At 40.4% G+C, this 27,584-nt stretch overlaps 1 protein-coding gene across 2 annotated transcripts in view; it reads left to right on the top strand.

The window, feature by feature from the left end:
• Positions 1–26,272, top strand: part of HM13 (histocompatibility minor 13) — a 77,840-nt gene extending 51,568 nt beyond the window's left edge. For both annotated transcript variants that reach the window (XM_053700174.1, XM_053700199.1), the window contains one exon: positions 21,164–26,272. Coding sequence is in view for 1 of the 2 variants with exons in the window: in XM_053700199.1 (XP_053556174.1) it covers positions 21,164–21,236 (73 nt within the window). In the remaining variant the exon portion in view is untranslated. The remainder of the gene's footprint in view (positions 1–21,163) is intronic.
• The last annotated feature ends 1,312 nt before the right edge of the window (positions 26,273–27,584 follow it).

Below are 27,584 nucleotides of genomic sequence, written 5' to 3'. Positions count from 1 at the left end.
CAATGATATTAACTTGATAATTATGTACTTTACTAAATTTAAGTACACTATACTACTACACTGTCAGACACTTAAATGTAAAAACAGTATAATTGCATTATAAAGTACATAATTATCAAGTTAATATCATTGAATATTTTTTTTTTAGTAAAATAGGCTTGCTGCTTTATTCATATAGTAATGTCCTTGATCTGTCTTCCACTAACAGACTCAACAGGCTCAGCTGCTAAGAGTGCTTAAAACTTTTTTAAAAGGCCTAGGGCTGCAGCTCCTTTGCCTACACCAGACTTCTGCACAAACCTTTGAGCTTTTGCAGGTCAGTGTCTCGGCCCTATGCCTGCCCTTATTGCCTTTTAAAAGTTTTAAGCACTCTTGGCAGCTGACTACTAAAAAAGATAATTTAATGATATTAAGTTGATAATTATGTACTTTATAATGGAATTATACTGTCTTTAAATTTAAGTGTCTGACAGTGTAGTAGTATAGTGTACTTAAATTTAGTAAAGTACATAATTATCAAGTTAATATCATTAAATTATCTTTTTTAGTAAAATAGGCTTGCTGCTTCATTTTATTAATATAGTAATGCACTTGATCTGTCTTACACTAACAGACTCAACAGGCTCAGCTGCTAAGAGTGCTTAAAACTTTTAAAAAGCAATAAGAGCAGGCATAGGGCCGAGACACCGACCATGCAAAAGCTCAAAGGTTTGTGCAGAAGTCAGAGTTAGATCCGCCTAGGGCTGCAGCTCCTTTGCCTAGCTACACCGGAGACTACTAGTGCTTATTTTTTATGCCCAGTCCAATATTGTTGGACAGTAGTAAGACTTTAAACTTGCTGCTGGGAAACAAGTGCTAATATAAAGCACAGTAATGACCCAGGTGAGTCAAGTGAACACTGCATCAGAACGGCTGCTTTCCCTGGTACCTATAAAGAAATACCATTGCTTTGCAAAGTGCACACGCTGCAGGAACCATGGCTATACTTATCTAAGTGTTTCTGTATGTGGCGGGACTGACATTGCAATAAGTGCAGCCTCATAGCAGAGGGGCAACAAGTCATAGCCGTGCATATGTTGGCTATAAATAGAATAGACAACTAAATTATGCCTTTTATTTCCAGTACTATGCCTGCATATTTGTGTGCATGTATTACCTGCCTAAATAAGTCTACAGGGAGTGCAGAATTATTAGGCAAATGAGTATTTTGACCACATCATCCTCTTTATGCATGTTGTCTTACTCCAAGCTGTATAGGCTCGAAAGCCTACTACCAATTAAGCATATTAGGTGATGTGCATCTCTGTAATGAGAAGGGGTGTGGTCTAATGACATCAACACCCTATATCAGGTGTGCATAATTATTAGGCAACTTCCTTTCCTTTGGCAAAATGGGTCAAAAGAAGGACTTGACAGGCTCAGAAAAGTCAAAAATAGTGAGATATCTTGCAGAGGGATGCAGCACTCTTAAAATTGCAAAGCTTCTGAAGCGTGATCATCGAACAATCAAGCGTTTCATTCAAAATAGTCAGCAGGGTCGCAAGAAGCGTGTGGAAAAACCAAGGCGCAAAATAACTGCCCATGAACTGAGAAAAGTCAAGCGTGCAGCTGCCAAGATGCCACTTGCCACCAGTTTGGCCATATTTCAGAGCTGCAACATCACTGGAGTGCCCAAAAGCACAAGGTGTGCAATACTCAGAGACATGGCCAAGGTAAGAAAGGCTGAAAGACGACCACCACTGAACAAGACACACAAGCTGAAACGTCAAGACTGGGCCAAGAAATATCTCAAGACTGATTTTTCTAAGGTTTTATGGACTGATGAAATGAGAGTGAGTCTTGATGGGCCAGATGGATGGGCCCGTGGCTGGATTGGTAAAGGGCAGAGAGCCCCAGTCCGACTCAGACGCCAGCAAGGTGGAGGTGGAGTACTGGTTTGGGCTGGTATCATCAAAGATGAGCTTGTGGGGCCTTTTCGGGTTGAGGATGGAGTCAAGCTCAACTCCCAGTCCTACTGCCAGTTTCTGGAAGACACCTTCTTCATGCAGTGGTACAGGAAGAAGTCTGCATCCTTCAAGAAAAACATGATTTTCATGCAGGACAATGCTCCATCACACGCGTCCAAGTACTCCACAGCGTGGCTGGCAAGAAAGGGTATAGAAGAAGAAAATCTAATGACATGGCCTCCTTGTTCACCTGATCTGAACCCCATTGAGAACCTGTGGTCCATCATCAAATGTGAGATTTACAAGGAGGGAAAATAGTACACCTCTCTGAACAGTGTCTGGGAGGCTGTGGTTGCTGCTGCACGCAATGTTGATGGTGAACAGATCAAAACACTGACAGAATCCATGGATGGCAGGGTTTTGAGTGTCCTTGCAAAGAAAGGTGGCTATATTGGTCACTGATTTGTTTTTGTTTTGTTTTTGAATGTCAGAAATGTACATTTGTGAATGTTGAGATGTTATATTGGTTTCACTGGTAAAAATAAATAATTGAAATGGGTATATATTTGTTTTTTGTTAAGTTGCCTAATAATTATGCACAGTAATAGTCACCTGCACACACAGATATCCCCCTAAAATAGCTATAACTAAAATCAAACTAAAAACTACTTCCAAAACTATTCAGCTTTGATATTAATGAGTTTTTCTCCTGTTAAGTGTAGTCAGTCCACGGGTCATCCATTACTTATGGGATTATATCTCCTCCCTAACAGGAAGTGCAAGAGGATCACCCAAGCAGAGCTGCTATATAGCTCCTCCCCTCTACGTCATACCCAGTCATTCTCTTGCACCTAACTAATAGATAGGACGTGTGAGAGGACTGTGGTTATTAAAACTAGTTTTTATTTCTTCAATCAAAAGTTTGTTATTTTAAACAGCACCGGAGTGTGTTGTTTTTTCTCAGGCAGCATTAGAAGAAGAATCTACCTGAGTTTGTGTATGATCTTAGCGGTCGTAACTAAGATCCATTTGCTGTTCTCGGCCATTCTGAGGAGTGAGGTAACTTCAGAACAGGGGACAGCGGGCAGGGTTCACCTGCAAGGAGGTATGTTGCAGTATATTATTTTCTAAGGAATGGAATTGACTGAGAAAATACTGCTAATACCGATGTAATGTAAGTGCAGCCTTAAATGCAGTAGTAGCGACTGGTATCAGGCTGATATGTATGTATGTTTACACTGAGGTATTTCTGGGGAATGGAACTTCACTAAGAAAATACTGTATACATTTAACTTATATTTGAGCCCCCACTGCAGTGAAAGCGACTAGCAGCAGGCTTATTAATAACATTTCATAATTTTATTTTTAAAACGTTTACTGGCATGTTAATCGTTTTTTTCTGAGGTACTTGGTGATAAAACTTTTTGGGCATTATTTTTCCACATGGCTGTCGTTTATTTATGAATAAAATCAGTTTACTGAGCTTCCCCACTGTTGTAATATGAGTGGGAGGGTCCTATTTTGGCGCTTTATTGCGCAGTAAAAATTCAGTCACAGTCTTCCTATTTCTTCCTCCATGATCCAGGACGTCTCTACAGAGCCCAGGGGTCTCCAAAACTAGTTTTGAGGGAGGTAATCACTCAGAGCAGACCTGTGAGACTGTGCTTTTGACTGTGATAAAAACGTTTATATTAATTTGTTATCCGTTTTTGGGTACTAAGGGGTTAATCATCCATTTGCTGGTGGGTGCAATCCTTTGCTAACTTAATGCATTTCCTGTGAAAATTTGGTTGCTATAACTAATTTGGTTCATTGTTATTTCAACTGTGACAGTTTCTTTGTGCTTCTTAAAGGCACAGTAACGTTTTTTATATTGCTTGTAAATTTATTTGAAAAGTATTTTTCAAGCTTGCTAGTTTCATTGCTAGTTTGTTTAAACATGTCTGACACAGAGGAATCTCTTTGTGCAATATGTTTAAAGGCCAATGTGGAGCCCAATAGAAATTTGTGTACTAATTGCATTGATGCTACTTTAAATAAAAGCCAATCTGTACATGTAAAGAAAATTTCACCAGACAACGAGGGGGAAGTTATGCCGACTAACTCTCCACACGTGTCAGTACCTTCGTCTCCCGCTCAGGAGGTGCGTGATATTGTGGCGCCAAGTACATCAGGGCGGCCCATACAAATCACTTTGCAAGACATGGCTAATGTTATGACTGAAGTATTATCTAAATTGCCAGAATTTAGGGGTAAACGCGACCACTCTGGGGTGAGAACAGAGTGCGCTGTTAATAATAGAGCCATGTCTGATACTGCGTCACAATTTGCAGAACATGAGGACGGAGAGCTTCATTCTGTGGGTGACGGATCTGATCCAAGTAAACTGGACTCAGACATTTCAAATTTTAAATTTAAGCTTGAGAACCTCCGTGTATTGCTAGGGGAGGTATTAGCGGCTCTGAATGATTGTAACACGGTTGCAATTCCAGAGAAAATATGTAGGCTGGATAAATATTTTGCGGTACCGACGTGTACTGACGTTTTTCCTATACCTAAAAGGCTTACAGAAATTGTTAACAAGGAGTGGGATAGACCCGGTGTGCCTTTTTCACCCCCTCCTATATTTAGAAAAATGTTTCCAATAGACGCCACCACACGGGACTTATGGCAGACGGTCCCTAAGGTGGAGGGAGCATTTTCTACTCTGGCTAAGCGCACCACTATCCCGGTGGAGGATAGCTGTGCTTTTTCAGATCCAATGGATAAAAAGTTAGAGGGTTACCTTAAGAAAATGTTTGTTCAACAAGGTTTTATATTACAACCCCTTGCATGCATTGCGCCTGTCACGGCTGCGGCGGCATTCTGGTTTGAGTCTCTGGAAGAGACCATTAGCTCAGCTACATTGGATGAGATTACAGACAAGCTTAGAGTCCTTAAGCTAGCTAATTCATTTATTTCTGATGCCGTAGTACACTTAACTAAACTTACGGCTAAGAACTCCGGATTCGCCATTCAAGCGCGCAGAGCGCTGTGGCTTAAATCCTGGTCAGCCGATGTGACTTCTAAATCTAAATTGCTTAACATACCTTTCAAAGGGCAGACATTATTCGGGCCCGGTTTGAAAGAAATTATCGCTGACATTACTGGAGGTAAGTGCCATGCCCTGCCTCAAGACAGAGCCAAACCAAGGGCTAGACAGTCTAATTTTCGTGCCTTTCGTAACTTCAAGGCAGGAGCAGCATCAACTTCCTCCGCTCCAAAACAGGAAGGAACTGTTGCTCGCTACAGACAGGGCTGGAAACCTAACCAGTCCTGGAACAAGGGCAAGCAGGCCAGAAAGCCTGCTGCTGCCCCTAAGACAGCATGAAGTGAGGGCCCCCGATCCGGAAACGGATCTAGTGGGGGGCAGACTTTCTCTCTTCGCCCAGGCTTGGGCAAGAGATGTCCAGGATCCCTGGGCGTTAGAGATCATATCTCAGGGATATCTTCTGGACTTCAAAGCTTCTCCTCCAAAAGGGAGATTTCATCTTTCAAGGTTGTCAGCAAACCAGATAAAGAAAGAGGCGTTTCTACGCTGTGTACAAGACCTTTTACTAATGGGAGTGATCCACCCAGTTCCGCGGTCGGAACACGGACAAGGGTTTTACTCAAATCTGTTTGTGGTTCCCAAAAAAGAGGGAACCTTCAGACCAATCTTGGACTTAAAAATCCTAAACAAATTCCTAAGAGTTCCATCGTTCAAAATGGAAACTATTCGGACAATCTTACCTATGATCCAAAAGGGTCAGTACATGACCACTGTGGATTTAAAGGATGTCTACCTTCACATACCGATTCACAAGGATCATTATCGGTACCTAAGGTTTGCCTTCCTAAACAGGCATTACCAGTTTGTAGCTCTTCCCTTCGGGTTAGCTACGGCTCCAAGAATCTTTACAAAGGTTCTGGGCTCTCTTCTGGCGGTACTAAGACCGCGAGGAATTTTGGTAGCTCCGTACCTAGACGACATTCTGATACAAGCGTCAAGTTTCCAGACTGCCAAGTCTCATACAGAGTTGGTTCTGGCATTTCTAAGGTCGCATGGGTGGAAGGTGAACGTAGAAAAGAGTTCTCTATTGCCACTCACAAGAGTTCCCTTCTTGGGGACTCTTATAGATTCTGTAGAAATGAAAATTTACCTGACAGAGGACAGGTTAACAAAACTTCTAAATGCTTGCCGTGTCCTTCATTCCATTCAACACCCGTCAGTGGCTCAATGCATGGAGGTAATCGGCTTAATGGTAGCGGCAATGGACATAGTACCTTTTGCACGCCTGCATCTCAGACCACTACAATTGTGCATGCTAAGTCAGTGGAATGGGGATTACTCAGATTTGTCCCCTATGCTGAATCTGGATCAAGAGACCAGAGATTCTCTTCTATGGTGGCTTTCTCGGCCACATCTGTCCAGGGGGATGCCCTTCAACAGGCCAGATTGGACGATTGTAACAACAGACGCTAGCCTGCTAGGTTGGGGCGCTGTCTGGAATTCCCTGAAGGCTCAGGGATCATGGACTCAGGAGGAGAGTCTCCTTCCAATAAACATTCTGGAATTAAGAGCAGTTCTCAATGCCCTTCTGGCTTGGCCTCAGTTAGCAACTCTGAGGTTCATCAGGTTTTAGTCGGACAACATCACGACTGTGGCTTACATCAACCATCAGGGAGGGACAAGGAGTTCCCTAGCGATAATGGAAGTCTCAAAGATAATTCGCTGGGCAGAGTCTCACTCTTGCCACCTGTCAGTGATCCACATCCCAGGCGTGGAGAACTGGGAGGCGGATTTCCTAAGTCGCCAGACTTTTCATCCGGGGGAGTGGGAACTTCACCCGGAGGTATTTGCCCAACTGCTTCGGCGTTGGGGCAAACCAGATCTGGATCTCATGGCGTCTCGCCAGAACGCCAAGCTTCCTTGTTACGGATCCAGGTCCAGGGACCCGGGAGCGGTTCTGATAGATGCTCTGACAGCACCTTGGGTCTTCAAAATGGCTTATGTGTTTCCACCATTCCCGATGCTTCCTCGACTGATTGCCAGGATCAAACAGGAGAGAGCATCGGTGATTCTAATAGCGCCTGCGTGGCCACGCAGGACCTGGTATGCAGATCTAGTGGACATGTCGTCCTGTCCACCATGGTCTCTGCCTCTGAGACAGGACCTTCTCGTTCAGGGTCCTTTCAAACATCCAAATCTAATTTCTCTGAGGCTGACTGCATGGAGATTGAACACTTGATTCTATCAAAGCGTGGATTCTCAGAGTCAGTGATTGATACCTTAATACAGGCTAGGAAACCTGTTACCAGGAAAATTTACCATAAAATATGGCGTAAATACTTGCATTGGTGCGAATCCAAGAGTTACTCATGGAGTAAGGTTAGGATTCCTAGGATATTGTCTTTTCTACAAGAAGGTTTAGAAAAGGGTTTATCTGCTAGTTTGTTAAAGGGACAGATCTCAGCTCTGTCCATCCTTTTACACAAACGTCTGTCAGAAGTTCCAGACGTTCAGGCTTTTTGTCAGGTTTTGGCCAGGATTAAGCCTGTGTTTAAAACTGTTGCTCCGCCATGGAGCTTAAACTTAGTTCTTAACGTTTTACAGGGTGTTCCGTTTGAACCCCTTCATTCCATTGATATCAAGCTGTTATCTTGGAAAGTTCTGTTTTTAATGGCTATTTCCTCGGCTCGAAGAGTCTCTGAGTTATCGGCCTTACATTGTGATTCTCCTTATCTGATTTTTCATTCAGACAAGGTAGTTCTGCGTACTAAACCTGGGTTCTTAACTAAGGTAGTCACTAACAGGAATATCAATCAAGAGATTGTTGTTCCATCATTGTGCCCTAACCCTTCCTCAAAGAAGGAACGACTTCTGCACAATCTGGACGTCGTCCGTGCCCTGAAATTTTATTTACAGGCAACTAAAGATTTTCGACAAACTTCTTCCCTGTTTGTCGTTTATTCTGGACAAAGGAGAGTTCAAAAGGCTTCGGCTACCTCTCTCTCCTTCTGGCTTCGTAGCACAATACGTTTAGCCTATGAGACTGCTGGACAGCAGCCTCCTGAAAGAATTACAGCTCATTCTACCAGAGCTGTGGCTTCCACTTGGCCCTTTAAAAATGAGGCCTCTGTTGAACAGATTTGCAAGGCTGCAACTTGGTCTTCACTTCACACCTTTTCAAAATTTTACAAATTTGACACTTTTGCTTCTTCGGAGGCTGTTTGGGAGAAAGGTTCTTCAGGCAGTGGTTCCTTCCGTGTAAAGGTCCTGCCTGTCCCTCCCGTCATCCGTGTACTTTTAGCTTTGGTATTGGTATCCCATAAGTAATGGATGACCCGTGGACTGACTACACTTAACAGGAGAAAACATAATTTATGCTTACCTGATAAATTCCTTTCTCCTGTAGTGTAGTCAGTCCACGGCCCGCCCTGTTTTTACGGCAGGTCTAAATTTTAAATTAAACTCCAGTCACCACTGCACCCTATAGTTTCTCCTTTCTCGTTTGGTTTCGGTCGAATGACTGGGTATGACGTAGAGGGGAGGAGCTATATAGCAGCTCTGCTTGGGTGATCCTCTTGCACTTCCTGTTAGGGAGGAGATATAATCCCATAAGTAATGGATGACCCGTGGACTGACTACACTACAGGAGAAAGGAATTTATCAGGTAAGCATAAATTATGTTTTTGGGTTCATTGAGAACATGGTTGTTGTTCAATAATAAAATTAATCCTCAAAAATGCAACTTGCCTAATAATTCTGCACTCCCTGTATGTATATGTAAGAAGATAAGTGCAGGTCCTGGCTTTATACTAAGGGCATATGTACTATAAAAAATTAAATAGCGGTTAATTTCTCTGTGACGGAGTGGTTTTGTCGGGTCAATATGAATAAAGCAAGTTCCCAATATATGCTATGTAGCAATCTCTGTAATAAAAGATGACTGTGCGAATATGCAGGAACTCACCCAGTAGCTTCACGGGCATCCACTGTCGCGGAAACAGAGTACCAGGCTCTGACTGCTCGATTCAGGATTCGTCACCCAAAAGCAGGAACCGTAGAGAACGTTGTTGGATTCAACTCACTCTGGTGAGGATACTAACACAGCGCCACTTCAATCCTCACCGAGGTACGGAGCTCCTCAATGATGGTGACGAAATATGCTCTTCTCCAATGGAAACGGAGACAGGTTAGTCACGTGGGGGAATTCAGCCAATCCCACGCAGAGATGTAGTGCAGAGAGAACTTCAACCCGATACCATACACAGAGTTGTATACATACAGTGAGACCGCCGGGGGTAGCCGTGATATAGCTGTGGGAATCAGGAACGGGAAAAAAGGATTCCTTGTAATCCAAATAGGTAGTAATAAAAAAAGAAAAAGTTGTTCCAGTCTTCCGAAGTAAAAAAAGAGACTTTATTGATACAAGTTTAAAAATAACATGGAGAGCACATGAACTCACCATGTTATTTTTAAACTTGTATCAATAAAGTCTCTTTTTTTACTTCGGAAGACTGGAACAACTTTTTCTTTTTTTATGTATACCCTACTGTTTGCATTTATGGAACTCAATGTATCATAAAAACATAAATGGCAGGAGGCAGAGTTTTTACTCAGTCTGTATTATAATTGGTTCTTGGGAAATAACAAAATAATGAAATGTATTAAAATAATGTGTTTAAAAATAGTTATTTTAGTTTTTTTGCATAAAATATTTTAGGTCACTACGCTGTGCTGTTCACCATTTTTATCCTATACTGTACCAGTGACGTGCAGTGACATTGAAATCACTTAAAAATGTTTAAGTGATTTGTGCATTAACTTTTTCTGACCACGCGCCCCCCCCAGGTACCCTACCCACACACCCCCTTCCTCCGCTGCAGAGCGATGCGATCCCCATCCATGTTGCGCAATTAAGGAGAGGCAGTGAGCCGTTCAGCTGCCCTCCATTGATTGCGCAACATGGATGCTTGATAGTGTTAGTAGCTCACTATCAGCTAGCGCCACCCAGTGGTAGTTTTTGCAGGCCCAAACCAAGCTCCAAAGAGGCGCTTCTCCAAATCGCCTCTATGATGGAGCTATTACAGACAGCCAAATTAGCCAATCAGATCAGTTATCAGCCCTGCCGGGAGGCGTACCGGATATGGACGTGAGTGACGTTGGACTGGACTCACTTATGCTGGCGCAGGCGGGAACTAACTAAAGAAGCAGGAGAGAGCTGCTGCTGCAGAGCCAACTCACATTGGTGTGCTGTGACGTCTGACACTGACTGCGTGTCAACGTCGTGAGACTCGGAGAGTTAGAGACAGACTGCCGACTTCTAATAGTAAGTCTGACAATTTTTAAACTACCGCCACTATCCGCTCCCTGGTAGGACCTGCAGTTGCTATACTATAGTATGTAGCTGCCTGCAGTTCCTACCCAGGGCAGAGGCGAGCACTTAAGAGTCCTGTCACTGTATTGGAAACTCTGCAGTGGTCATGTTTAACTCTTCCCTAGGCACAGGGCTCACGTGTTTGGTGATTGAGCACAATTCAGGGAAAGTATTTCTGCAAATGTGCAAATAATGAGCCAGTTCTGAGGTTGGGAACAGCCAGGAGCAAAGAACTGTCTATTCATATAACATAAAGCTCCCTGCAGTTATTATGTGTTAATATAATCTAAAATGTCTGATATAATTTGATACATCCCTGTTACACAGGCAGAATGTGCCACCGCTGGCCAAGTGTAAATAAACTATTCAACCTAATGTGGACCGGACTAATAGCTGTGGCCATGCAGCATCTTCATGATGTGTATTAGACTGCAGTGCTAGAAAAAGAGATTATGTTTTAAGCGGTGGAAGCACATTTATTTACTGAAAAAGCAGAAACTTTCTACAACAATCAGATGTAGCCAGATAAGGCAGTTGTGAAGTGCAGATATGGTAATGGTAGACATAAAAGGAAGTCAAAAACAATTAATTATGGAGGCTGTGGTCAGTAAGCAGAATACAGACTAAATATACTATGTTGTTGATTGGTGCCAATTAATGTGTTTGTGTTTTGTTTTTTAATTTCTTTTCTTCCTTGTGCTTTGAAGGGTTAACAGGCACAGATTTCAACAACAGTATACTAACCCTTTTAGTGCCATAATAAAGCCTGCTACACATTGCTAAGGAATGCATTGCTTGCAGGCTTCTCTGATACTCAAGGGGAGTTAAATATTCAGCCCCAAATAAATTTAACCTCTTTTCTGTAATTTGAGAATGCTTTATGTTGAACTTTAGTAGAAAGCACTACTGTGCTGTTATATCCTATATTGCTATTCACTGAAACACAGGACATGTCTTATGTTATCTCCATTAGTCATGTTCTCTTTGTCACACTACTGGCCAGTGTGGATATGGGTAAATAGTACAGTTACTGTTACAGACTAAGACTATAAGAAAATACCAGAGGACAGATGTGACAGAGACCAGCACTATGTGAGATAACATGACAGGACAGCTGTGACTGAGAAGAGGACTATAGGAGATAATGTGACAGTGCAGCTGTGACTGAGAACAGGACTATGGGAGATAACATGAGAGGGTAGTTGTGACTCAGAACAGGACTATAGGAGATAACATGACAGGACAGCTGTGACTGAGACCAGTACTATGGGAGATAAAATAAGAGGGCACCAGTGACTGTGGCCAGGGCTATGGGAGATAACATAAGAGGGAACTTGTCACTGAGACCAGGACTATTGGAAATAACATGCTAGGACAGCAGTGACTTAGACCAGTACTATGAGAGATAACGTAAGAGGGCAGCTGTGAATTAGAGTGTATATGCAATAACTAAATTTAAGGTACTAATGGACCCCTATGGCCCTTCCTTCAGTTCCCATTCTTTGGGCACCCACCTTAGCTTGTACAAAACTGTTTATAAGATTGTAATACCCAGGTGTCTGCATGTTCCCCAACACACACACTCACATACACACACTCACTAACATACACATTCGCACACATAAACCGATACACACACTCACACATACTCACAGACGCACATTCACACACACACTTGCATACACACATATACACATACACACTCTCACACACATACATACACCCAACACTTACACAACATACTCACATACACATACACACACACTTACACAACAAAACACACACACACTCACATATAATTATACAATAAATTATCTGCTGTGTTCTCAGAGGAACTATACAAAAATTGTGTTCATAAAAGGCTGCTATTGAAAAAAGGTGATTTTTAAAAAATTAGTAGTTATTTTCTTAATGGGAAATGGAAGGTAATTGCATACAGGGAATGTTTGTAAATCGTTTATGGGGGGGAAAAACAAACATTTTAAATCTTACTTTGAAAATCAAAGAGGGGGGGAAAAGTTATTTTTTAAGAGAGAGGTAGTTTTGGACATAAGCAATTGTCACTATTATATAGTTTAGTCAGGACAGGTTAAAGACAAAATAGACTAGATACATGCTTACCCTATTTCTCTCTTCCTTTCTCTCTCTTTCTCTTTCTCTCTCTATTTCTCTCTCTATTTCTCTCTCTCTTTCTCTCCCCCTCTCCCTCCCTCTCTCTTTCTCTCCCCTTCACTCTCTCTTTCTCTCCCCTCTCTCTTTCTCTCCCCTCTCTCTTTCTCTCCCCTCTCCCTCCCTCTCTCTTTCTCTCCCCTCTCCCTCCCTCTCTCTTTCTCTCGCTCTCTCTCCCTCTCTCTTTCTCTCGCTCTCTCTCCCCCCTCTCTCCCCCTCCTCTCTCTTCCCCTCTCTCCCCCTCCTCTCTCCCCTCTCTCCCCCTCTCCCTCCCTCTCCCCTCTCTCCCCCTCCCTCTACTCCTCTCCTTCCCTTTTTAAACAACATTCCCATTTACTTCCATTATCTTACTTGCTTCCTTCTTTAGATATCCTTTTTTGAAGAAATATCAATGCACAAAAATGAGCCAATCACATGAGGCATCTATGTGTTTGTGCAGCCACCAATTAGCAGCTACTGAGTCTATTTAAATATGCTTTTCAACAAAGGATATCAAGAGAATTAAGCAAATTTACCTCTATTGGGTTCATATATGTGCTACTCAGACGTATCCTGGCCAGTGCCTCACCAAACTCTGACTTCACTGCACGTCACTGTAACTGTACAAACGCAATGATCCTATGAACTGATTTGGTTTACTGCACAATACCTAAGTTTGAAATTTAGATTAAAAGAAAAAAAAATGGAAGAAAAATTGTCATTCTTTTTCTTCTTGTTTTTCTTGTAGAACTTCCAATATTTAGAGAAGCACCCACATCAAATTGACTGTCACTAGCTTAACATGAAAGCTAATGCTTTTCCTTTGCATTGTAGATTCAATAATATTACATGCAGCTTGATTCCAGACATTGGAGCTGGCTTTTGCTATAGTGCAATACTTCTCAGAACATCATAGCATTCTTTGTAATAAACAGGACATTGAATATCTGGGTGTGTTATGTAGGGTCTTACTGTTTACTAATCTTAAAAGCTGGGGCCATTGTTCTGATATGTACTTAGACATGTAAGAAGCACAGATACAATAATGAATAGTTATACCAATTAGATACCTGGCACTTATTTAAAGTGAATTTAAACTTACGCTATCACAACACCTCCTAAGCATTTCTGTACTTATAGTTAGTATAACTGCTATGTAATTTTTTTTAATAAAAGTACAATTTCGATAATATTTATAATCCTAACTTTATCCAGTTTTCGTTCTGACTCCTCCCAGTCGCCACTTCCGAGTTCAGTACTGTGTGACATATTTACATATCTCCCAAGCGCGCTCCTGTTGAACTGTGGACCTGCACATGCGCTACTATCCGCTTTCAGTACATTGCAACATAGTATTCAAAAATAGGTAATATACAAGCTAAGACTTCAACTTAATTGTATAGGATCGATGTCTGTTGCTAAATTGCCAATCTGAACGCTACAGGGCATGCACATCGCATGAACGTGCATCTAAACTGAATACTATTTTTTTAGTCTAGTGTATGCACAAAACAAACGCGTGACGTATGAGGAAAGGGTTTGCATGCCCCAGGGGGGAACCTTGATTGGGAGATGACATTTACCTCAACTTTCAATCAAGAAGGCAATGTGGCGGGTGGAGGTACGGCGCAAACAACGAAAGTATTAAAAGGTAGAATTTGTCATTATTACTAAAATAAAACGAAAATGATTAATTAAAGTACACCTTATTTGGATGACAGACTGCTATGACGTAACCGAATGACCTGGAGTTTACATTCACTTTAAGCTAATGCGATGGCATAGGTCGACTTAAATATTCTTAATTTACATGGCTAGAAAGGTCAAAACTGAAATTTTTTTGCAATATACTTCCATTAGCAAAAATGCGTCTAGTAAAAGTTATTACTGTTTTTCAGCGGCATACACACATATCCTGTCAGGACCCGTGCACTAGTGTTCAAACATCAGCCCTGTTTAGAGAGCTGGCGCTGGTGTGTCTTGCTTCAGAAGATGTAATCTGTGTCATACAAGTTACTGCTGATTCTCTGAGAATGTGTGGTGTTTGAATACTGGTGCACCGGCCCTCGCAGAATATTCAAATTGAGAAGCACCCATGCACATTCCATTTTTTGAGCTTTCTATCAGTTTAAATACTGCTTAATAGTATATATTATAATATATATTGTTTTAGTTTGCAGTATTTCTAATATTGGCTCAATGCATCTCTGAGTGAAAAATTAAGACCTGTCTTGTGAAAAGATTAGAAACCACTGATGCATAATACTCTTGAAAATAACTAATATAGTATTAAGACAGAAAATGTTTAAAGGCATACCAAACAGCAAAAGCTATACTCTTGCCATACTGTAAAACGTATGGCTCACAAAGCCTCCTCCTTTACATTTGTTAGTCTAATCCGTTCACTTGAAACATAATTGGCTGAAACTTTGAGCCATTTGAAGATAAAGGGCTGCTACCAGAGCTATTAACATCACTACTTTTTAATATGGCTTGTATTCATTCTTAAAGGGACACTAAACCCAAATTTTTTCTTTCATGATTCAGAAAGAGTAGGCAATTTTAAGCAACTTTCTAATTTACTCCTATTATTAATTTTTTCTTCTTTCTCTTGCTAGCTTTATTTAAAAAGCAGCAATGTGATGCATAGGAGCCGGCCATTTTTGGTTGAGAACCTGGGGTTATGCTTGCTTATTGGTGTGTAAATGTAAGCCTCCAATAAGCAAGCGCTATCCATGGTGCTGAACCTAAAATGGACTGGCTGCTAAGATTTACATTCCTGCTTTTAAAATACAGATAGCAAAAGAACAAAGAAAAAATGATAATAGGAGTAAATTAGAAAGTTGCTTAATCATGAAAGAAAAAATTTGGGTTCAGTGTCCCTTTAAATGTTCTGTTAATCTCCCCAAAAATAGATCAGCCCTTATGTACACACATTTCAATACACCATAGTTTGAGCGGCAAGTATATCCGAAGATGATATATATTTTTTTTACCCTTTTTGTCATCTCAGGTTTTTGCTTTCTTTTATATCACAATCTGTTTGTAGTGCAGGACACTAGTACAGAGGGCGGTCACTATTCTTCATACCTTGTGCATAGGGCTGTGGTAGTTTTTTTTCTTTTTCTAATCCAATAGTATTACAGCTTTCATTCTATATGTTTTAGTAATGATATGTATGATATTTCTTGTTAATTGCTAAACACATTGCTAAACTGTGAGTCTTACTGTTAAGTAATAAACCAGAAAAAATCAAGCTTTGGAACTTATCTCTTCTTAAGAATAATATTAAATCATGTTTTACAGAGTCCATATAAAGCTAGCCTAGCCTAATATTATATTTTTGTACCATAAAATGAATATCTTAAAATACAATATAATCTATAGATGATATTTAAATAGTAATCCCTACTTTCTCCAACATAGGTGTGTCCGGTCCACGGCGTCATCCTTACTTGTGGGATATTCTCTTCCCCAACAGGAAATGGCAAAGAGCCCAGCAAAGCTGGTCATATGATCCCTCCTAGGCTCCGCCTTCCCCAGTCATTCTCTTTGCCGTTGTACAGGCAACATCTCCACGGAGATGGCTTAGAGTTTTTTGGTGTTTAACTGTAGTTTTTATTCTTCAATCAAGAGTTTGTTATTTTAAAATAGTGCTGGTATGTACTATTTACTCTGAAACAGAAAAGTGATGAAGATTTCTGTTTGTAAGAGGAAAATGATTTTAGCAACCGTTACTAAAATCGATGGCTGTTTCCACACAGGACTGTTGAGAGGAATTAACTTCAGTTGGGGGAAACAGTGAGCAGACTTTTGCTGCTTGAGGTATGACACATTTCTAACAAGACGATGTAATGCTGGAAGCTGTCATTTTCCCTATGGGATCCGGTAAGCCATTTTTATTACATAAGAATAAAGGGCTTCACAAGGGCTTTTAAGACTGGTAGACATTTTCTGGGCTAAAACGATTGATATATAAGCATTTTTAATACTTCATAGCTTTGAGGAATTATTTTATTCTTGGGAACTATGTAAAATAACCGGCAGGCACTGTATTGGACACCTTATTCTCTAGGGGCTTTCCCTAATCATAGGCAGAGCCTCATTTTCGCGCCTCTATTGCGCACTTGTTTTTGGGAAGCATGACATGCAGATGCATGTGTGAGGAGCTCTGATACATAGAAAAGGCTTTCTGACGGCGTCATTTGGTATCGTATTCCCCTTTGGGCTTGGTTGGGTCTCAGCAAAGGGTTTGCTTAAAAAGATGTTTGTTCAGCAAGGTTACCTTCTACAACCAATTTCATGCATTGTTCCTGTCACTACAGCAGCGTGTTTCTGGTTCGATGAACTAGAAAAGGCGCTCAATAAAGATTCTTCTTATGAGGAGATTTTGGACAGAATCCATGCTCTCAAATTGGCTAACTCTTTCACCTTAGACGCCACTTTGCAATTGGCTAGATTAGCGGCGAAAAATTCTGGGTTTGCTATTGTGGCGCACAGAGCGCTTTGGCTAAAATCTTGGTCAGCGGATGCGTCTTCCAAGAATAAATTGCTTAACATTCCTTTCAAGGGGAAAACGCTGTTTGGCCCTGACTTGAAAGAGATTATTTCTGATATCACTGGGGGTAAGGGCCACGCCCTTCCTCAGGATAGGTCTTTCAAGGCTAAAAATAAACCAAATTTTCGTCCCTTTCGCAGAAACGGACCAGCCCCAAGTGCTACATCCTCTAAGCAAGAGGGTAATACTTCTCAAGCCAAGCCAGCCTGGAGGCCAATGCAAGGCTGGAACAAAGGTAAGCAGGCCAAGAAACCTGCCACTGCTACCAAGACAGCATGAGATGTTGGCCCCCGATCCGGGACCGGATCTGGTGGGGGGCAGACTCTCTCTCTTCGCTCAGGCTTGGGCAAGAGATGTTCTGGATCCTTGGGCGCTGGAAATAGTCTCCCAAGGTTATCTTCTGGAATTCAAGGGGCTTCCCCCAAGGGGGAGGTTCCACAGGTCTCAATTGTCTTCAGACCACATAAAAAAACAGGCATTCTTACATTGTGTAGAAGACCTGTTAAAAATGGGAGTGATTCATCCTGTTCCATTAGGAGAACAAGGGATGGGGTTCTACTCCAATCTGTTCATAGTTCCCAAAAAAGAGGGAACATTCAGACCAATCTTAGATCTCAAGATCCTAAACAAGTTTCTCAAGGTTCCATCGTTCAAAATGGAAACCATTCGAACAATTCTTCCTTCCATCCAGGAAGGTCAATTCATGACCACGGTGGATTTAAAGGATGCGTATCTACATATTCCTATCCACAAGGAACATCATCGGTTCCTAAGGTTCGCCTTTCTGGACAAGCATTACCAGTTTGTGGCACTTCCGTTCGGATTAGCCACTGCTCCAAGAATTTTCACAAAGGTACTGGGGTCCCTTCTAGCGGTGCTAAGACCAAGGGGCATTGCAGTAGTACCTTACTTGGACGACATTCTGATTCTAGCGTCGTCCCTTCCACAAGCAAAGGCTCACACGGACATCGTCCTGGCCTTTCTCAGATCTCACGGGTGGAAAGTGAACGTAGAAAAAAGTTCTCTATCTCCGTCAACAAGAGTTCCCTTCTTGGGAACAATAATAGACTCCTTAGAAATGAGGATTTTTCTGACAGAGGCCAGAAAATCAAAACTTCTAAACTCTTGTAAAGTACTTCATTCTGTTCCTCTTCCTTCCATAGCTCAGTGCATGGAAGTAATAGGTTTGATGGTCGCGGCAATGGACATAGTTCCTTTTGCGCGAATTCATCTGAGACCATTACAACTGTGCATGCTCAGTCAGTGGAATGGGGATTATACAGACTTGTCTCCGACGATACAAGTAGATCAGAGGACCAGAGATTCACTCCGTTGGTGGCTGTCCCTGGACAACCTGTCACAGGGGATGAGCTTCCGCAGACCAGAGTGGGTCATTGTCACGACCGACGCCAGTCTGGTGGGCTGGGGCGCGGTCTGGGGACTCCTGAAAGCTCAGGGTCTTTGGTCTCGGGAAGAATCTCTTCTCCCGATAAATATTCTGGAACTAAGAGCGATATTCAATGCTCTCAAGGCTTGGCCTCAGCTAGCAAAGGCCAAATTCATACGGTTTCAATCGGACAACATGACGACTGTTGCGTACATCAACCATCAGGGGGGAACAAGGAGTTCCCTGGCGATGGAAGAAGTGACCAAAATCATTCATTGGGCGGAGTCTCACTCCTGCCACTTGTCTGCAATCCACATTCCAGGAGTGGAAAATTGGGAAGCGGATTTTCTGAGTCGTCAGTCATTTCATCCGGGGGAGTGGGAACTCCATCCGGAAATCTTTGCCCAAATTACTCAGTTGTGGGGCAGTCCAGACATGGATCTGATGGCCTCTCGTCAGAACTTCAAGGTTCCTTGCTACGGGTCCAGATCCAGGGATCCCAAGGCGACTCTAGTAGATGCACTAGTAGCACCTTGGACCTTCAAACTAGCGTATATATTCCCACCGTTTCCTCTCATCCCCAGGCTGGTAGCCAGGATCTATCAGGAGAGGGCATCGGTGATCTTGATAGCTCCTGCGTGGCCACGCAGGACTTGGTATGCAGACCTGGTGAATATGTCATCGGCTCCACCATGGAAGCTACCTTTGAGACGGGACCTTCTTGTTCAAGGTCCGTTCGAACATCCGAATCTGGTCTCACTCCAACTGACTGCTTGGAGATTGAACGCTTGATTTTATCAAAGCGAGGGTTCTCAGATTCTGTCATTGATACTCTTGTTCAGGCCAGAAAGCCTGTAACTAGAAAAATTTACCATAAAATATGGAAAAAATATATCTGTTGGTGTGAATCTAAAGGATTCCCATGGAACAAGATAAAAATTCCTAAGATTCTATCCTTTCTACAAGAGGGTTTGGAGAAAGGATTATCTGCAAGTTCTTTGAAGGGACAGATTTCTGCTTTATCTGTTTTACTTCACAAAAAGCTGGCAGCTGTGCCAGATGTTCAAGCTTTTGTTCAGGCTCTGGTTAGAATCAAGCCTGTTTACAAACCTTTGACTCCTCCTTGGAGTCTCAATTTAGTTCTTTCAGTTCTTCAGGGGGTTCCGTTTGAACCCTTACATTCCGTTGATATTAAGTTATTATCTTGGAAAGTTTTGTTTTTGGTTGCAATTTCTTCTGCTAGAAGAGTTTCTGAGTTATCTGCTCTGCAGTGTTCTCCGCCCTATCTGGTGTTCCATGCAGATAAGGTGGTTTTGCGTACTAAACCTGGTTTTCTTCCGAAAGTTGTTTCTAACAAAAACATTAACCAGGAGATAGTCGTGCCTTCTTTGTGTCCGAATCCAGTTTCAAAGAAGGAACGTTTGTTGCACAATTTGGATGTAGTTCGTGCTCTAAAATTCTATTTAGATGCTACAAAGGATTTTAGACAAACATCTTCCTTGTTTGTTGTTTATTCTGGTAAAAGGAGAGGTCAAAAAGCAACTTCTACCTCTCTCTCTTTTTGGCTTAAAAGCATCATCAGATTGGCTTACGAGACTGCCGGACGGCAGCCTCCTGAAAGAATCACAGCTCATTCCACTAGGGCCGTGGCTTCCACATGGGCCTTCAAGAACGAGGCTTCTGTTGATCAGATATGTAAGGCAGCGACTTGGTCTTCACTGCACACTTTTACTAAATTTTACAAATTTGATACTTTTGCTTCTTCTGAGGCTATTTTTGGGAGAAAGGTTTTGCAAGCCGTGGTGCCTTCCATCTAGGTGACCTGATTTGCTCCCTCCCTTCATCCGTGTCCTAAAGCTTTGGTATTGGTTCCCACAAGTAAGGATGACGCCGTGGACCGGACACACCTATCTTGGAGAAAACAGAATTTATGTTTACCTGATAAATTACTTTCTCCAACGGTGTGTCCGGTCCACGGCCCGCCCTGGTTTTTTTAATCAGGTCTGATAATTTATTTTCTTTAACTACAGTCACCACGGTATCATATGATTTCTCCTATGCAAATATTCCTCCTTTACGTCGGTCGAATGACTGGGGAAGGCGGAGCCTAGGAGGGATCATGTGACCAGCTTTGCTGGGCTCTTTGCCATTTCCTGTTGGGGAAGAGAATATCCCACAAGTAAGGATGACACCGTGGACCGGACACACCGTTGGAGAAAGTAATTTATCAGGTAAACATAAATTCTGTTTTTAAAGAGAGGATGTCTACTCTTTCCAAGGGGAAGAAAGTTTGTCAATTCTTTTATGTAATGGGAGGGAGGTTGGTTTCCATCACATGTTGAGCAGTGATGGATGAACTTGCCAGTATATGAAAGGAAGAGAGCATGTCTATCCTTATATTTACACGTTCAAATTTACCCAAAGGTATAGGGAGGCTACTCTCACCCGTACAGGAGTGTGTATGGCTGTTTACCTTTATGCTTGATAAAGCTGATGGTAGAATGGATGACTGCTCACTTTTATATGTATATAATATGGAGTGTGGATGCAGTCAAACACAAAAATGCCTCATACAGCAGGTTAGAGACTGCAAGTCTTACAACCATGTGAAGAACATGGTAAGTTTGTAAAGGAAAGCTTATGCATCTAAACCATGGAATTGGAGTACAGTTGGAAGTGAATGCAGTGCTTAATAATGACACCGTTCTTCATCCTCTTCCAGGTACGAGGAACAAAGTAAAGAGAAGGACCAGCCTACCACCCTTACAGAAGAGAAAGAGAAGAAAGAGGACTGAGCCCCTTCCCCTGACTTGTTCATGATAACTGGGGATTAAATTCAGTGGGACTGAATGAGCAGAGCCCCCAGTGCTGTCACCTCTCCCTGCCATCTGTGTTAAGCTTATTCCCCCCGTAAGTTTCCCTGACCCTTGGGTGTTGTATGTGCCTGTAAGTCTTACTGGGCCCGTATTTTTATATTTTGTACGGTGGGTTTGCTTTCTACGGTATTAAATCATCTGTGACGATGCGTCTGTGCTCCAGTCTGTCTGAAGAGATATACAATATATGACCCCGCAAGGATCTCACACTTGCAGTAGCCCAGAGGACCCAGTCATTGTTTGAAATGTCCCTGCATCACCTTGTGTGGTGGTTTACCAAATGGTGTAGAAATGTTGTTAGTCTATGATTATGGTTGTCTAGCCATATCTTGATCTAGTGGTGTTGCACCTGCATGGCCAAAGGCGGGTTCCTCCATTGCAGTGTGAACTCCTTAGGACCACAATGTCAGTCACTAGTTTTGTTATTCCTTTATGTTGTAATTCAAAATACAGCATTATACCCTGTAATGCTACTTTCCATTTATTTTCTAGCTTAAATATAAAGGTGCCCCCAGACTGTGAGGCTAGAGCCCCTAACTTTTTAAGATCATTAAAATAATTTTGTGAACATTTGAAGCCCTTTCCCTTTGGTACTACCCCTTTTATTGAACAAGCATTTTGCTTTTAAAGTCTTATCCCTCCATGTCTTCTTGCCTGTACTAGATGCAGTCACACATTGCCTATAATATTTCACAATAAGTCACCCATGTAACATGTAGGTGCGACTGTTCAGATGTCAGTGGCACCCCATTCTTTTGCCAGAGACTTTCCTCGAAATTACCATCTTTATGTCCATTATATTGCATGAGACATGTCACATGACTTAAAAGTTGCAGCACTATTGGTACCATATTTCACAGGCCACATAACACTGCAGGTCATTTATTGCTATAATTTATACAATATATTGATGTCAAAGACCTCACCTGTTTCAATTGATCATTTACCCTCTGCAAATCTCCTATAGGAAAATGCATTATGTATACCTGATCTCCTTAAGTCCTTACATGTCCCAGCAGATACATTTGTATCCTAGTGCTCAGTTTTCCACAAGATTTTGCATCCAATGAAGTGTACTAAATGGTATAGGAAGGATGTGTAGCCCACCTTATTAATGATAACAAATTCTCAAATCATATCAATTTATATCCAATAATAATAGTGATATATTGTAACCATGCCCCTAAATATAAGTTTTAGCTGATCAGGTCCAGCTTAGGGCTAGTTTTACATTCCAGATGAAAACTTTATCAACTGTAAGTAACAACATACATATCGATTAAAAACTGTGGAGTATATTAATGTTTACTAAAGGCTTACAACTGTAATTTAAACTAGCCATAAAAGTACAAAGTCTTATGAGGGATCCATAGAATACTTTTAAACTCCAAGTTCTAGATATGAGTCTCCTTTTTAAACAGTAATAGGAAAAATATGCCCAATGCCTTAATGTTTAAACCCTGACAGCAAAGGGATAACACAAACGCTGCCATGCAGTAGAAGTATTAAAGTATGCCAGATATCTATCGATATAAAAGGTCACTTCAACTTTAATGCTTTTATCTAATGGAATCAAGCAGGTGTTATGAAGTTCTTGAAGTATGTAAATAGGCTATGATATAGGGCCTGATGATCCAAGATTCTCCTGCTTGGAGAGAAATTGTAGTGCAGACTTCACAGGGGCTGAACTCAATGAATAATCAAAGAAAAAGGGCGTAACTCTCCAGCACTGCAAGATCTCTCATTTCTGTATCTGAAGGAGAGACAAACCCAGAGCAATATAGAACTGCACAATATGAGTGATTTGTTACACTTGCACTTTGTTCTTTGTATTTTATATTACTTTACACTTAATATTGGGTCCTTTCAGTATTATTACATTCAAAAAGTGGTAGGGACTGGGCTTACCAGAGTAGTTCACAGTGTATGTCTCTCGCAAGTCTTGTGAAATGCTGTTAGCATTTTAAACAAGCTGATTCACTGTTTTTTCGTGTCGGGTGTATGCAGGTGAAGTTTGTTCAAAATGTACAATACTTATTTAACTGACTGAAAAGTAATATATACTAAACTATAGGCAAAAGCAATTTAAATTGTAGTGAAAACATTTTAGTTTAATTTGGAATTGATGCAAACTGAGCCTTTATATCAGTCCCAGATCTTTTCCAGTTACCTTCTCTCCCCTATGAAATTCTGTATCCCAGGGAAATTCATTAACTTTCTATGGAAGGCATCTCTCTGGAACTTCCAGGTTCCGCCCTTTATCTTATAGAATTCAGTGAGTTCAGCCCCTGTGAAGTCTGCACTATAATTTCTCTCTAAACTAGAGAATATTTACTAATCAGGCCCATAGCTTCATTACTTTCTATCAGTTTTTCAGTTTTATTTTAAAAGAAGAAATACAATGCAATTTGCTAAATATACATATAAATATACAAAGAATTAGACTCATTTTAAAGGGCCATAATACCCAAATGTTTAAACACTTAAAAGTGATGCAGCATAGCTGCAAAAAAGCTGACTAGAAAATATCACCTGAACATCTCTATGTAAAAAAGAAAGATATTTTACCTCAAAAGTTCCTCAGTAGCCACATCCCATTGTAATCGACTTCTAAGCAGCATATCAGTATATCTGTCCCAGGACAGCCGAAGGGTTGAGCCTCGTGCACTTTCATGTTATTTCCTATTCAGTGTAAGGAAGTTTACAATTAAATCTCATGAGAGTTAAATGAAATCTCATGAGATGACAGTAAAAGAGTTCATGACCTCAGCACTGCTGATGCTGATTGGCTGCTGTTCATTTCTTCATTTTTTAAAAAAATGTTTTAACTGCAGCTGGGCAGCAGCTGATTATAACTTTTTACACAGAACTTACTCTGCTAAGCTGAGGAAATAGCGAGGTAAAATATCTTCCTTTTTTACATAGAGATGCTCAGGGGATATTTTCCTGTCAGCTTTTTACATTATACTGCATCAGTTTCAAGTGATTTAGCATATGAGTATTATGTCCCTTTAACACAGAAACTCAGAAAGCAACATCAAAATTTGTAAAATCACAATCTTAAATGCAATTTTACACAAAATAAAATACATAATAGAAAGTGAAAGTTTAAATGTAATAACACTTAATCTGAAGTATAAAGTAATAAAAAATACAAAGCATAGAAGCATAGTAAAATCTACCTTTTAAAAATCTCACTTTGGAATCTTGCAGCACTGGAGCATCATTTTAGATCATCTCACCTAAGTGAAGAGCTTTTCTTCATCAGGCCCTTAATGAGAAAATGGCCGAATCTTGTTACTTAACCTTTGTTTAAATGGACAGTAAACACCTTTTAATTACAAGTTGTTTCTGTTGTGTTGCTATAGAATAACACATCAGCTAAGTCTTAACGTTTTTTTAAACAAAGTAATATCCTTTTTACTGCAATTGTTTATCAATAGCCAAATTCCACCCACCATTTGCCTTATATGGAGGAGCCAATCTGGGCTTTAGTCTGCAGACAACAAGGCTAATCAAATAAATGCATTTTAGACAAACTTTATGACTGAGGTTCTTATCAGTTAAAGTCAATTAGGAACATATATATGTAGCAGAGTTAGCCTTTGGAAGTCACCAGGGTGCATGTCAAGTTCTGAGTATTAGAAATTGCTCCACTTTCAGAATTAAATTACATGAAAAGGGGGCAAAATAAATTATACATGTTTACTATCCTTTTAAATATAGATACTTAAATTCTGTGCTAAAGACAGCTTGTCAGAACATACTCCCTGAGGGCCAGTTGATCTAAAGTTTTTTCCGATCAGGCGAGCTGATCTAAGAAGTCTCGTCAGTATGGCAAGGTCTCTCAAAAAATGTTACCTTGAGAGATGTTTATCGTGTTATGCAGGGTTCTGTATGACTATATACTGTCTAAAAAAAAATACCAAAGATTTTGTGTGATTTCTCTCCACACCGACAAATTTTTAACCATTGGGCCCCTATCATAGGTAAACTTGGAGATTGAGAAAGCATGACAATGGTTAGCTGCACATCTGTACTTAAAAATGTCTCCAAGTGTTTCCTATTAGCAAGGAGGTTATACTATGGGCAGAAAAAAAATAAAAAAATGTTTGCAGATTGAACCATTTTGTGTATATGCCTCGTGTGAAGTAGCAGGAAGTACTGCCTAATTCATTTAAACATATTTACATTTTTGTTTATAAAAAAATAACTAAAAAAAATAGTTGACAAATTGGTAGTTTGGATTAAAGAAAAAGTAAATAGCATATTCTTATACCACACTGTAAGAACGATATACCCGGTTGCTGGAGCTGTAAACAAAAAAAAAAGGGAATTATATTACCACTGTCATAAGTAAAACGGTGGTGCATATTAAAACACATTGACTGTTAACACAAAAGTTACGCAGATAATGTATTGTACATATTTTATTTAATATGGTGCTTTAGCACTTTGTTAGGGACCAAGAGCAAGTAACCAATCGTTCTGTTATGTACTTAATAGTGACATCATCACCATGCAACTACTATTACAGTGTTTAAAACTAATTTCACCAAAAAGAGTGAAACAAAATAATAAAAGGTTTAGGGTTTAGCACTTGAAGTCATTATCTCAAAGTACTTGAGTCTGTGTCTACCTCTGGGATGTTCCTGTACACAGTCTAAAGAGCTATAAGTCAAATGTTAATGGTGCTTTTATTTTATTATTTTATTTCCCCCCTTTTTTTTTTTTTCTTTCTTTCACCTAGGCCTTCTGAAGGTTCTGCCATATGTCGTTTAATAAACAATGTTGCTATTTCCATGTGAATCTTGGGAAATATCCATACTAACACATATATATCATATGGTGCTTTAGTTTAATGCATATGTTATTGATGGGGGACATGGGGTCTCCCCAGTCACATATTTACACATTGTGTGGGGACATATTCTAATAAAGTCGTCTATAATATAGTTTTTGGATGTTATTCGAATGTCTCTAAGTTACATTCTATATTCAGGGTAAATGTGTGTGTTTATATATATATATATATATATATATATATATATATATATATATTTATTTATATTCTGTTCACCAATAGGAATGATATTTATTTTATATTCACAATCCAAAGATTTTAATAGGCAATTTTACGAACAGGTAACCTATATTTTATAGTGTTTGATTTAATGGGTGTCGTGATTTGTTAATCCAAGGGCTGACAAAATTATATCAAACATAGGACCTAGAAAGAATAATAAAGGGTCACATCACCTTTTAAATGTATATATGCATAGTAATACTGTATAAAAAATAAATCATAGCATAGTCATGCATACAATATGTTTCAAAAGTATATAAAATGTAATTTTGTTAGCAAAATATGCATTGTTTTTCAGTAACTTTTTAAAAGTGACTTTTCTTCTCCGCTAGGTATAAATAAGATACAGTGATCAAACAGTTGCTGTGTAGAATATCGCTTAGGCTTGTGAACATTGGAATACACACTTCTAATTCTTGCAGGACACCCTTTCACAGTTAAATTACAGGAAGAAGTAGGCGAAATAAGGAATGATAGTATGTTGCAAAGTTGTATTACTATTTTATAAACACCTTGTAATTACATTTCTGTTGTCTTGCTACTGAATAACATATCCAAGTCAACATTTTTAAACAAAATCACATTGTGTTTGCTGCAGTTGTTTTTAATAGCCAAACTACGGTTATCAATTGTTTTATATGGAGAAGCCATCCAGTTTCAGTCTGCAGGCAACAAGGCTAGGGGGCTGATATTTTAAAGGGACACTGAACCCAAATTTTTTCTTTCGTGATTCAGATAGAGCATGCAATTTTAAGCAACTTTCTAATTTACTTCTATTATCAATTTTAATTCGTTCTCTTGCTATCTTTATTTGAAAAAGAAGGCATCTCAGTTAAGGAGCCAGCAAATGTTTGCTTCAGTACCATGGACAGCACTTGTTTATTGGTGCTGACCAATCGGCAAGGACAACCCAGGTTGTTCACCAAAAATGGCCCGGCATCTAAACTTACATTCTTGCTTTTCAAATAAACATGCCAAGAGAATGAAGAAAATGTGATAATAGGAGTAAATTAGAAAGTTGCTTAAAAATGCAGGCTCAATGTGAATCACAAAAGAACATTTTTGAGTACAGTGTCCCTTTAAGGCCCGTATTCAACCTTATACAGCTGTTTCCACACCGGAAACAGGAGTTAAGAAGGAGCGGTCTTAAGACCGCTGCTCCTTAACTCGTCCACCACCTT

Source organism: Bombina bombina, chromosome 1, assembly GCF_027579735.1.
Source record: "Bombina bombina isolate aBomBom1 chromosome 1, aBomBom1.pri, whole genome shotgun sequence".
NCBI classification, from domain to species: domain Eukaryota; kingdom Metazoa; phylum Chordata; class Amphibia; order Anura; family Bombinatoridae; genus Bombina; species Bombina bombina.
This window is presented reverse-complemented; position numbering and strand designations above follow the sequence as displayed.